Consider the following 12,547-nt stretch of genomic DNA (forward strand, 5'->3'; position numbering starts at 1 on the left):
AGCACTTGGAAGGACACTCTTTTGGATGTGTGTTCTTCCTAGCAGGAGCCTGAAGCAGCAGGAGACAAGCCCAAGCTGCACTGAGATCTACATGGGATGGGTTGTAGCAGCAGCACTAGATGCACTGGGCACCTCAGTGACTCAACATGATGAACCCTACGGTGAAATGAGTCCCCAAGGGTTTGGCACAACATGTGACCCCCTGGGTTGAAACCGGAGGATGGAACTCTACAACAGGGAAGTACAAGGTCTGCTGCAGCTAATGCCCTTCCTTCTGGAAGATTACAAGCAGCTAAGCTCCTGGTCTATCAAAGGTGTCCAACCCACTGGCCTGGCAGCTTAATACTGACAAATATGGCCAAAATTCTAATACTGTCTTCTGTGGTCCTTTCCCCATAGCATGTGCCTCCTCCTCCTCTTCCCTTCTCCTGAGAAAACAGGAGCGTGAAGTGGTTGTATACCACTGTAGGAGGAGGGTGGAGGAGGTCTAGAGAACCACTTGGGTAGGTGAAGACCAGAAAGCAGATTCCTTCGGCTGGCTGGTGTCCTGTTTTCTTGCCCCAATGCTGAGGAAGAGACCAGAGGGTTTGAAAGGCAGGTTGTAGGTAAGCGTTAAGGCAGACTGTTTGGTTGCGTGGGGTTGTTTTCACCCTGTCCTGACACAGTAAGGAAACGAGTTGTATGGGACATAGCAGCAGGAGTAGCAGCAGCAGACATGCTCAAACGACAAGTGCGGAGGCGAGTTACCCTCTCTGCTCCTCAGAAGCAATCATCTATGTTCCTCAATGCCAGTCCTTAGACTCCCCACTCCCTGACTCCACCATGGGACCACCTGCCCACCTCCACACCGAAATGTCCCAGCAGCCCTGCAGCTTCCAGGCAGGCTTCAAGGGGACTTTTTGTTGGCTTTTTGAGGGCAGGGGGAGAAGGAGGAGCTGTACAGAAAGGCCACTGCAGTCTGCTGAGCTCCCTGGCTGGAACTGGCGTTCCTGTGAGGAGTAGATGCATTCCACGTCTTGAGCTGGCTGGGCGTCTGGCAAGTCACAGCCCTGTGGAGATCCCACCCCAATCTCAGTGCCCCGAGCATGCGATACCTTGGCATTCAGCATCAGAAAAGGCTCAGCTTGGAGTCCTCCAAGAGCACAGCCTCTTCCACGAGCAGTCTGAGTTGTGAGTGCTGGAGAGGGGAACATGATTTTGCGTTGATCATAATCTCTCACTCTTTCTCTCTTTCTCTACTTATTTCTATAAATATGTGTACATAAATAGCTTGTTTCTCGCCTTGAATCTAGATATGAATTGTTCAAATTAGGTGGGCATAACATGCTGTTTTGATACAGGAAAGTCTTCTCGACTTGACTCTTGGTTGGTTGTTTCTTGTCATCATTATTTAAGATATAGTTAATACATAAACCCCTACTTTGAGTTCTCCTTGGACAAAAATTAAAGGCAGACTGGTTGAATTCTAAGGGTCCCTGGTGCAGAAATGCCATCCAGTTGAGCAGCTAAATGTTAAAAACGATACCAAAAGGGATGTGGTGTCTCTCCTAGCCTGCCTTGAGCAGTGTGGTCCTCCATTCCATGTCGCTCGACATTATCCAAGACTGAAGCCGCGGAGGTCTTTCTGATTGTGCTCTTGGGCGTTGGGGTCCCGGCAAGCACACTCTCCTTGTAGGTCACAGGACATAGGGAAGGGAGTAACCTGGGGAAGGAAACCAAAGACACAAAGACATGAAGTAGGGTACACACTTACAGCACCCTGGAGAACAAACGGGACCTCTGGAGTGATATATTCAGAGATCAGCTGCAGCCTTCAGCTGTGTTATTTTTTTTTCAATGATTTAATTTAGTGCTGAGCTGGTGGTGCACTGAGGCCTCAGGTGAGCTTCCTGTCCATAAGGGAGGCTCTGAAAAGTATAAAGAATAATTTGTTCAACTCATGCAGTTACCAGTCAGCGCATACTCCCTTAACAGTTCACACGGGGCACATGAACACAGCTGGCTGGGGCAACGCGTGCTTCTCAGGTAATTCTGGGGCTTTTTGGGGTACCACAATGCTTGGATCATGTTACACTGCCACCCTCTTCTGAAAAGCTATCCTTACCTCAAAGGCTACAAACACTAAATGACAGCAAAGCTGCAAAGCCCTCATCTCACATGACCCAACTCAAACTCAAATGATCAGCAAACACAACTGGGTCCAGTAGGGCCCAACTCCAGTCTTCCCGTAGCACCCACCTCCAGCTTGGGGGTTTTGGTGAACCCTCCTCCTGGGCCATTATCACCCCTCTGTAGGGTACCAGGTTGCAGTAGGGCCCTGTGGCTTGGGTGCTGCTGCCATGCCTAAGTCTATGTGTGCACTCAATTATGAATGTTCTTGGTTTCAGTTCCTCAGGGCAGGAACTGAACCAAACCTAGCAGATCAGGGAAGCTGTAAGCCAGCAGAGACACTTCTCTAAATATCTTTTGTGTTTAAGGTCAAGAGAGGCAGCTAACGGGCACTGAGGAACAGCAAAGGAATGCAAGTAAGAAACTGCTACATGCATGATCTGTCATCTGTCCACAATCTCTCTGGAGAAGTGTGGGAAGGAGCTGAAACAATAGCCTGCAGTGCCTGGCTAGCGGAAGTTGATTTTGGCCTATTGCATCACGGTATTTACATAAAGAAAAGGGGGTGGTGTGGAACAGTGTCTCGCTTGCCCTGAAGTGAATTCCCAAGAATTTCTACCATCTGCACAGACTGAGCAAATGACCTCATTCCCCTCCTTTACGCTCCTTCCAAGCCAGTGCCACAACCTATTCAAACCTTCCTGGTGAGGGCTGCACGCGCGTGTTCCGTCTGCTTCCCCTGGCTTTGCTGCCACATGTTTGCTTTCTCTTTCATAAACACTTCTCTCCAGGCTATGAAGCCTGGCTCTGCCTGTTCCCCATGTATCATCAACAGCACATCTAGGAATGCGGACCAAGCAGTGTGTGTGAACACATAGCTGTCATTTCCACCTAGAACTTCCACACGTGTCCCTGCATGTCTATCTCTAGCATGCCTTTCTCCTGACGCACACAAGAACGGGACGGAGAGGTGTGGATCTTTATTTCACAACTGGGGAGCCTAGGGCAGGGACGTGCTGGCAGAGACACTAAATAGCCAATGCTCATCACCAAACCAGAGTTTAGAGAACCTCCTCCCCTTGCTTTTGACTTCATTCCCAGAAGACCTGACCCTTCAGGTCAGGTGATGACTCTTCATCAAGCCATGGCCTTGGTGACTTACGAGCTAAATAACCAACCGGTGAATAATCTGAATCTACAATTGTGCAAATGTGGAGGCTGCAAAAAGAAAAGATAGTCCAAAAAGTTAAAAGCAAATGAATTCAAATAATTGGAAACCAGAGAAGTTCATAAACTGCAGAAAACAATAGGAGCTTAAGGGTCACTTCATCCGACAGAAGCCAGCCAGAGCAGGACTGTCTCATATCACAGCGTTATGAATATTCTTAGATAGGAAAACAGGCGTCTGCAAACAATGGGGCTTGGGGAGGAGGCTGAGGAGGGATTGTTTAATGACTGAATTAAAATACTGGAAAGGAAAAGAGAAAAGAGGCATGAAAAAATTGACTTTTTCTGTTCAATGTAGAAGGAAACATTTTGGTTTGGATTATCTGCTACAGCTCAGGTTTGACCTTTCCCTCCAAGACATACAAATAAAAAAGACTATTTCAGAGCAAAAGTTATTTCTTGAAATAAAACCTTATTTCACTTAGAAAATGCTCAACAGAACCATCTAAATATGTCTGGAGTTTTCCTCTATTTTTATTTTTTATCCCGAATCATTCTGTTCAATCTGGATTTGGCAAAGATTTTGACTTAAAAAATCCTCCCTGTTGTACAACAAAGCTACTGGTTGGAGGCGAGACCTGGGAACCTGATTCCTTCATTTGTCTTGATCAAGCTTTTTCCTCTCCCTGGCCTGGATCCACTGCATTTGTCTGTAACAACCTAACAAAGGCGATTAAGCGGCCCCTGCATTCAGAGGAGAGAGACAGGCTCACAGAGAAGGTGGAGACACAATTTGCATTGAACACAGGACAACCACACACCCAACTCGGGCATTTTAGTCAAGCAGCTGAATTAGCTGTGACATCCTACTACACATTGTCTCTGCTGCTGGCACAGCAAAATGTGTTGCAGGCGTGGAGACCCCAGAAACGCCACCATTTCAGTGGTGGGAACATCAGACCCCAGAGTGGAAGCCCTGCATGACTGTGTTTCCAAAGTACCAGCTCATGTTCCCCTAACCTGCTCTGCGGACTGTGCTGAAAACGTGGCTGTAGAAACCCAGACTGGCACGAGTTTGATGTTGCCTTGAAGTGACCTACCTTATTCATTCCCTCTCCTCCTATTTCTCCTTATGTGCCCCTCGTTTTCCCCTTTGCTTTCTTACAGGTCACCATAAGCACATGCTCAGCACTGGAGCAACCTGAACAAACGTGCGTGTAAGAGACTAGATCGCTACTACATTACAGCCAATTTCTGGGGAGAGGGAGCCACTACAAACACATCTTGCTCTGTGTTGTCCTCTAGAAACCCTTTGGTCTCCTAGTAGCGGTCATAGACAGAAGTGCAGAACCTTTCTCTCTGGGGCAGAGCCGTGGCCCCAAAACCAGGCAGTTTCATGGCTCAGCAGCAGTCACAGCAGCGGGTAGCCTGAGTGTAAGAGGGGTTCTTCCTGATCAGATTAGCCTCATTCACTTTACGCCCCTCACGGAGTTTTTTAATGCAATTGGACTTTTACAGTGCTATTGTCCAGACAGATGAATTGTTTTGTCTTACGGCAGTGAGCTCTAGAGATCAGTTTTCTATTATGTGAAAAAGGCAGAGATTTCTATGGGTAAGGAGCACATTCACAGTCACGCTAGACAAGACAAAATTCTCCAAACGCTTAGCAGTAATACAAGGTTTCCACTTTAAACAACACACACACATTTTCCCCAAGGACCTGATTTCCAGAGGTATTCAGGGAATCAAACCCACACATAGCATCTACTAGGACTGCCACAGGTACCCAACTCAGGGAAACCGTAACACCCCTTAGAAGAAGGACTGTCTTTTTCCTTGGGCTCATACAGTGACAGCCCTCTGGAGTACAGAGCCGTGAATAAAGCCACTGGATGTGCTAGAAATAATAAATGCTGAACCTTTTTCTGAGGTGTGAGGCCCAGATACACATACTCATACACATTAACTGCTTCTTTTCTTTTTAAATAGGTCTACGAAAGCCCAGCTCGTTAACAGATTATATGACCTGCACTGAAATTTCCAGATATACCCGTTGTAAAGCCGATATTGAAGAATCAGCTCTTCTTCCTTTCACCCTCTCAGTCCTGTGTTCACTCTACATCTGTCTCCCCTTGTAGAAAACCTGGCTAACAGATCTAGGAGGGCAGGGAGAAGAAGGTGAAAATGAAACTTAGAGTCTGTCTCAGTCATTTGATGAAGCAGTGCAGGATATTGTCTCCTCAAACTAACTAAAATAAGCTGAAAAAGGCAGCTCCACACACCTACATGTACCCCCTACACACACACATGTATCTCCTAGAGATGATCCAGAACAGAGCCATGGTGTGGATCGAGAGCACTTGGGGGAATGTGGGTCACACCTGAACTGCACCGGACCACAGACTATCTATCTTCAAGAGAAAACAGACACAGTCTAAATCACATCTGTCACCCCAGGAGTGTGCACGGCATGACACACCAAAAATTGCACGTGAGACTGAAGCAGGCATAGGCCTATGGGCTGGGCAGGAGGCTAGCATGGACATCTGGGGTGTAACGCACAGGAGATCTGAGACACGTCCACCTCGACCAACCCACCACCCGTGCTGCGCAGCTTATGAACCCATACTTCCATTCTCCACAAAGGTACGGAGCCTAAGCATCCTCTCCCACGCTGGGCAATGAGACCTTGGATAAAACCCAAGCTCCCTCTTGGAAACAGGGCTGCATTTGTCCTTGATATAACACTCCCAACTGTGGGAACAAAGACAACGATACGACAGACCAGTGCAGCACTGGGATCCAGGTCATGAAATGAGCAAGAGGCCACAAACCCTCGGAACACAGCACCTATCTAAAGAGGCTGGTGACATCTCGAGACAGATCCCTCCTGAGAAAGACCAGTCCATAGGGAACTGGTGGGAATGTTGACAGGAGAAATCCCAGACAGGTACAGCGAGGGATGGGAAACAGTTCTGCAAACGGTCGGAGCTCATCCCTCGCACAGGCTCGTATCAGGGCGACCTGGCTGTACCTCCCATCCAGCGCACTTGGGGCTGGTCACAGCAGCACCAGCTCAGGCAGAATCCGGCCCGGGGAAGGGCCTGGGTTGGAGGCAGCGGGGGGAAGGAGGGGAGGAGGGCTGCGAAGTGTTGGGAAACAGCCTGTTGTTAGATTTCAGTCCTGAAGTGTTTGCGAAATCTCCCAGACAGGCCTAACTGGAAATATGAATGCCCCGCTGCAGACAGAGCCTCTGCGGGCCAGCACGGCGTGCCGAGATAAGCGTGGCAGGCCGTGCTGAGTGTCGCAGCCCCGCGCCTCCCAAGACCCTCGCAGCTCAAACGCGGGGGAGTATTTTGTTCCCTGACAAGGCCCTTGTGGGACAAAAATGCATCCTGTAAGGGTCTTCTCAGAGGTTTTCCGCATTTAGGTCAGCAGGGCTGGTTTGAGATAACGGAACAAGAGTGAGCCCCCTTTTAACTCCGGGGGCTGGTATGCAGGTTCACACCTGGGGCACTGCTCCCGAGGGCCTGGGAAAGGCGAAGATGAAGCTCACGGGAAACCTCCTCTCCATGCAGCACGTACAGTCTTAAAGACTTAAATTTTTGTTAACTGCCCTGCCATAAACGGGGCTTTCCCCCACCGAAGCCAGCAAGCCTGGTGTAACACGACGTAGCTCAACTAAACCCGACAGATGCTCCCCTCTCTCTGTCCAGTATAAACTGGGAGCAGCCTCACCAGAACCAGTGGAAGCAGGATGGCCCAACGCCAGCAGGGATCCCCGGGAAAGCCCTGCCCGCACCGATCCCCGCATCCCCGCCTGCCCGCTGAGCGGAGCGAGGCAGCCCGCTTGCCAAACCACGCGGAGCTCAGTTGCGCAGCAATCAGCTGCGCTTCCTGCCCTCGTGCTACTGATTGTGCAAACATGAATGTAATTAGTCTAAATAATCACCAAAGATTTAATAGAAGCCAGACCACCCAGCGGCCAAATAGCTGGCGGTGGAGCAGGGAAGGTTTGTTCGTTGGTTTTTTAACACTTGCTAATGAAGTGAGGTCGGATAGCAAAGCAAACACCCTCCACTAGCATGTCTCCTGGGAACGCCGTATGTTGTGGGAAGCCCCGTGTCCCTGAAAGCCAAGAACGTTCTCTCAGGATGGGCAACATGTGCTACTACCATCACTGCTTTTAATTTAGCGCCGCCTGGAAAGCCTCCCTGAACGATTATGAAACTAAGCTCTGAGCCCCAAAATAAGCTCCCATCCCAACCAACCATGACCAAAAACCCTTCTCACATGGCAAACAGCTTGCCACTGAGGCTGCGACCAACCGCTCATGGGGAAGCGAGCTCACCCGCACGCCTGGGTGAACCAGCAGGCTTGGAGCACGCGGCCTCTTCCAGAGGCATGAAGCAACACTCCGCATTGTATCCTTCCTTCCTCCGCGCTCACCCACCATTCATTGTATCTCGCCAGCTAATTATAGAGCTGACAAACACACCCAGCTGGGGACGTTCAAGTTGTTGGGAGCAGCATCGTGGCAGCAACATCAGTTCTGGATAAGCAGGATTTTCTCAACCAGGGTGGTCACTTAGACTGCTAATTGCGTGAACTGCCTCAAAACCACATTCTGCTGACAGAGCAAGATCTGAGATTCCCCAAGACAGGTCCGTGTCGCAGTTAGAGAGCTGGGAGAAGGCACCTATTTCTCCAAAATACCGAGAAGCGGTTATTTCTGTTTTCTTAGGGGTCGGAGTGCAGCAGACCCCGCTTTCCAGGGAGACAAGGACAGCCTTTGGAAATCCCTGCTGGAGCCAGCAGTTCAAAGCTCCTTTCTTTAGGCCTTGAATTCTCTGCCATAAAGTCTCTGAAGAGGTTTTGATAACTCGCCTATCTTTTAGATAAGCAAAGCTTTGGATGAATCCCACACGGTCCTCTATCTACTGCAAGTCCTCATTTGTTTTCCGCCGAGGCACTTGCTGGTTTTCCTCTTCAAGGTGTTGGACAGAAATGTCAAGAGGCTGAAGGGGCGGCATTTGAGATGGGAATTTTTGCCAGGACAATTTTTCTTTTTCTTTTCTAAGTGCTGTGGGGCAAAGCCATTGAAGGAAAACCCAAGTGATAATGGAATGAGACAGGTTTTTCTCATCGGAGGAGGTTTACTTCTTATGCGATGAAAAGGAAAGACAGAGAGGAAAGACAGATGAAAGGCTGCCCTTTCAAAAAGTTTAAGTTGGGGGAATTTTAAAACGGCAAATTCTATTTAAATTTGCAGGGATCAGGCTGCAGGATCTTCAACTAAGCAAATCTGAGACCCAAGTCTGGAACAAAGCACATAAACAGAACCTAAAGAGAGACATTTCTTATTTCTGCGAGGCCTTTCTAGACAGCCTTGTCCAGGGAAAACTTATAAAAGGGAAGGGGAAGAGAACAGAGGTGAAGAACAGCGACCGGAGAGAAGATGTCCCAAAACAAATCAGAAGGAAATAGCCATAACCTCCCTCCCTGCAATGCCGCACGCCCCAGGAGCTCCTCGCAGGCAGCCGCCAGCCCACAGACAGCTGGTTATGCCCAGGATATTTATTTTTCTCAGTTTAGCAGTGTCACGTATTTAATGTTTTAAAAAATAGTATCTTCTTTTATCTGCAGCAGGATACAAAGCAAGAAGCAGCTTCCTGGAGCAGCCAGGCAGAAGGGAGCTGGCAACCTGTGCTGGGTCAGGAGGGTAGGAAGATTAAAAGGAGATGGGATTTTGCTTTGTCCTTCACGGAAGACTTTATCCCCTCCAGATACACAACAGAAGCTTTCTCTCCCTTGGAAGCTGGCCGACAATGGCCTTCCTGTCTCTCAAAGCTGCTCCTGGGTCAGGCACAGGGCAAGCTGCGAGCGGCACAGCCCCGTCCTCCGCCCCAACTGCGGACCTTGCTGCCAGCCCTCCCTCCCCACGCAGCCCACCGGCCCGGGGCTGCACCGCCAGCCGCTGTGGGACACGCGTCCCTTCTTCTTTGGGTGGCCCTCATCCCTGCGCCAGCGCTGGCTTCCTGCCCGCTGCAGGGGGACGCTGATCAATTAGCGCACAACAAATAATTAAGCTGATGAATGTCTCTTTTCCCTGCTTGCTGACTGTGGTTGCCTCGAATTTATGCACAGAATATGACTGAATTTATTTGTTGCCATTTGTAGCATTCAAAAGAGGTCTTTAATGATTTCTTTTAAGCTCTCCAGCACGATTGTGACTAGTTCAGGGCAAATACTCATTATTTCCTATCTTGGCAGCAGCGCTGATTAGGCGGCGGCTGGTCAGATAAGTCACACCGCTCTGTTCCCCTCGCTGCAGAAACGCACAAGGTCGTTTGCCGCTAACGCTCAGATGCAAAGGGAAAACGGGCCCTAAGGGAATGCCGCAAGGAAGCCTCTCGCGCATTTTGAGGCCAACAAAACAGAAGCATGCAGAAATCTCACATCAAGTAAGAGGGCTCAGAAGTCAAGTGAATGTGGGCTGAATAATTCGGCTTTCGCGCGGCCTGGTTCACAGTGCTGTGTGCAGCTGAACGTGCTTTTGGGAGGGTAGTGGGATCGCAGTGAAACTTAAGTCTTGACAGTTTGCGGACATTAAAGATCTGAAGCCAGCTCTTACTTGACTGTTAACTCCTGAATCTTCGCATGATGCAATGTTAATCTTCAGCCCTTTCCTAAAATAATGTGCCGAGTTGCTATGTTCTGTTAAATGTGAACCATGTGTCACCTCAGCAATGGCTGCAATGGTGAAAAGATGGTAAATCTAAAGCTTGTAAAATGTCCTGTGACATTTTGGGAGAAAAACAGGTGTTGCATAAATGTTAGACATTTATGGGTAAACTTGCAGGGGCTTTAGAAGACTGACACATCTGCCACATAGTATGTAACCCTGAAAGAAAAGGAGCAGAGCAGCCTCTTTCATGTGTCTCGCTCTTTCTACAACCATATGAAAATACATCCTCATCTGGTATTGGAATTAACAGAACTGGACTCACCCCTCCCTGTGTCTCCTCCAGGTTTTTGGCTTTTACACCCAGTGTGTATTTTAGAACTGTGCCTTTTTAAGTAGGTGGCAAACTGTGCTGGAAGGATTTGGTATGCGGAGTATTTTTATTCAGCTCCCTTTTCTCTCACCTTTCATTGTTTTTCCCCTTGGAATATCTCCTGTAATGCTCCACTCATAAACCTCTTCAAAGGGAGGGCTGTATTTGAACAGCCTTCCCCGAAATCTGGTCCCAGTCAAAGGCCTCCGACGGGAAAATAACTCGCAGAGCCGAGGCCCGCGGCCCCACGGCTGCCGCCGCAGGTGTCGGCAGCCGCTGTGCAGGCAGAGAGGTGCTGCCTGCTGCCTCTCCGGCTTTGACGCCGCAGCCCCGCCGGCTGGGTTATTATTCCCCCCTTTACCCTATAAATGTAATAAACTGGGACTTAGCATCTTGCTTTTGGCATGGAAGGTCCACGGAGAAGGTGGTTTCCTCACTCCTCCCACAAGCCTTGGGATGCTGGTGGTTTTTGGGAGAGAGGAGAAGCTTTGGGAAGCTGAGCGCATGCCGAGGACACGATGGGCTCTGTGACTCGGCCCTCAAACCGTGTGATCTCTAGGACAGGGGTTTCTAAAACTCAAACTAGGGCAAGTCTAATTCCCCCAGCCACGAAGATACACCTCGCAATGAAGTCAGGGAAAGCAGACTTCTCTCCAAAAAGCTCTAAAACCTCCTTCTCCATGGGGGAAACGCACCAGAGGTGTGACCAGCTGCCCGTTTCCGAATCACTTGGCCTTTGCATCAGGCAGTATTAGCACAGAAACCAGCAACCAACTGGGCTACAAAGCGCCCTCCCCCTCTTGGGTGGTCGCTTCGTTTCTGGGAGGCAGCAAAGCAGCAGATATTTTGAGCGTGACTCGCCTGGCTAGTAAGTGCTTACAACTCTGTGCAGATCCCGCTCTGCCTCAAGTCTCTGCCCAGCAATAAATTCTGCTCCCAAACCTGAATCCTATCGCTCTCCTCCTCAATTCTGCACCCACATCCCTTGAGTTTCAGTCCTGTCCCCATCCCAGCAATACCTTGTGCCCTTAGCTCCTGTCTTGATGGAGCTGATTTGGGTTGGTTCCCTCCCAGCCACCTCACTTCCATTCCTCTGGCACCTCTTGGGATTTTTCATCCCCTGCTCTCAAGCCCGGAGGCAGCCAGATAAAGTTTCCCAGGCAGGCTGTTGTAGGAGGAGAAGACCTATGCCATGCTGAGCTACTGGGCACTTCCAGCCCTGCTCTCCCAGCTGGTGGGCCTGTGAGACGAAGCCAGAGAGCAAGCTGTGCCTGCCCTGGGGCTGCTCCTCCTAGGGAGGTGGAAAATCAGCCAGAGATAGGAATCTCTTCTTGGAGACGACACTGGAGGCGAGCTGCTGGCTGTCACCCCACTGGTCTCTGCGGTGGCAGCAGGGAGCCCCAGATGAGCTCTCCATGCCCTACTCCACCCTGGGGGAACAGAGAAGCTCACCTGCCCGTGCTTCCCTCCCAGCACATGGCTCGCAAGGACGCTCACAAATGAAACACAGCAATACAGGGGAAAATTTGTCCAAAAAAGCACATTTAGGAAAACTACCTCTCCCCCAGTGGTGAAATTAAATCCTTCCACTTGCCACGACACATCCATTACCCTTCCCCAGTGTTCCCAGATGGGCCAGACACAGCCCACCGTGCTGTACTGCTAAGAGATCTTTGGCTGAACCAAGGAAAAGCAGACTCCAGGCAAAGCTGTCTTAGAAAGGACTGCTCCCTGCAGAGACATCTTCAGTCCCTCAGCTGCAGCAGAGAGGACCTTCTTCCTCAGATGGGTGACAAGGATGATGTCATATGCTGAGCCCAAGCCTCCTCCGTCTGTTCTCAAGTTTTTTTTATTTATTACTATATATCAGCTACTTAACATAGCCGGATGTTCTTCCTTCTGATCTACACTCAAATCTTGAAGACAAGGTAAAAATCTCATGTGGCAGAGGATAAAATTTTCTTTCCTTTCTTTAAGAAACAAGTTCAAAATCTATCCTGGTTGGAAACACATGAAATGTTATACTGCTTCAATCCACAAGCTCCAACGCTCCATTCACTGGCTCTAACTGGTCAGAAACAGGTGTGAAAGCAGCATTTCAAAAGGGAGATGTGTGGAGGGGTCCTTCCCCAGACTCCACCGGTCCATGGTTTAGATATCCCTGAGCCAGAAACTGCATCCCGATCACAGTGTTTTATAGCCACTGCCGGAGC

At 49.5% G+C, this 12,547-nt stretch overlaps 1 protein-coding gene across 2 annotated transcripts in view; it reads right to left on the bottom strand.

Annotated features, from left to right (window-relative positions):
- Positions 1 to 206: 206 nt before the first annotated feature.
- PAPPA (pappalysin 1) overlaps positions 207 to 12,547 on the bottom strand; it is a 181,167-nt gene continuing 168,826 nt past the window's right edge. Inside the window, exons 22-23 of one of the 2 annotated variants that reach the window (XM_086763699.1) lie at positions 1,596 to 1,702; positions 1,120 to 1,174 (exon numbers count right to left, since the gene is read on the bottom strand). In XM_086763699.1, coding sequence (XP_086619825.1) covers positions 1,120 to 1,174; positions 1,596 to 1,702 — 162 coding nt within the window. Of the gene's footprint in view, positions 1,703 to 12,547 lie in introns of both variants that reach the window. The other variant, XM_086763700.1, reaches the window with a different exon arrangement.

Source organism: Chlamydotis macqueenii, chromosome 20 (assembly GCF_036417535.1).
Source record: "Chlamydotis macqueenii isolate bChlMac1 chromosome 20, bChlMac1.mat, whole genome shotgun sequence".
Classification (NCBI taxonomy): domain Eukaryota; kingdom Metazoa; phylum Chordata; class Aves; order Otidiformes; family Otididae; genus Chlamydotis; species Chlamydotis macqueenii.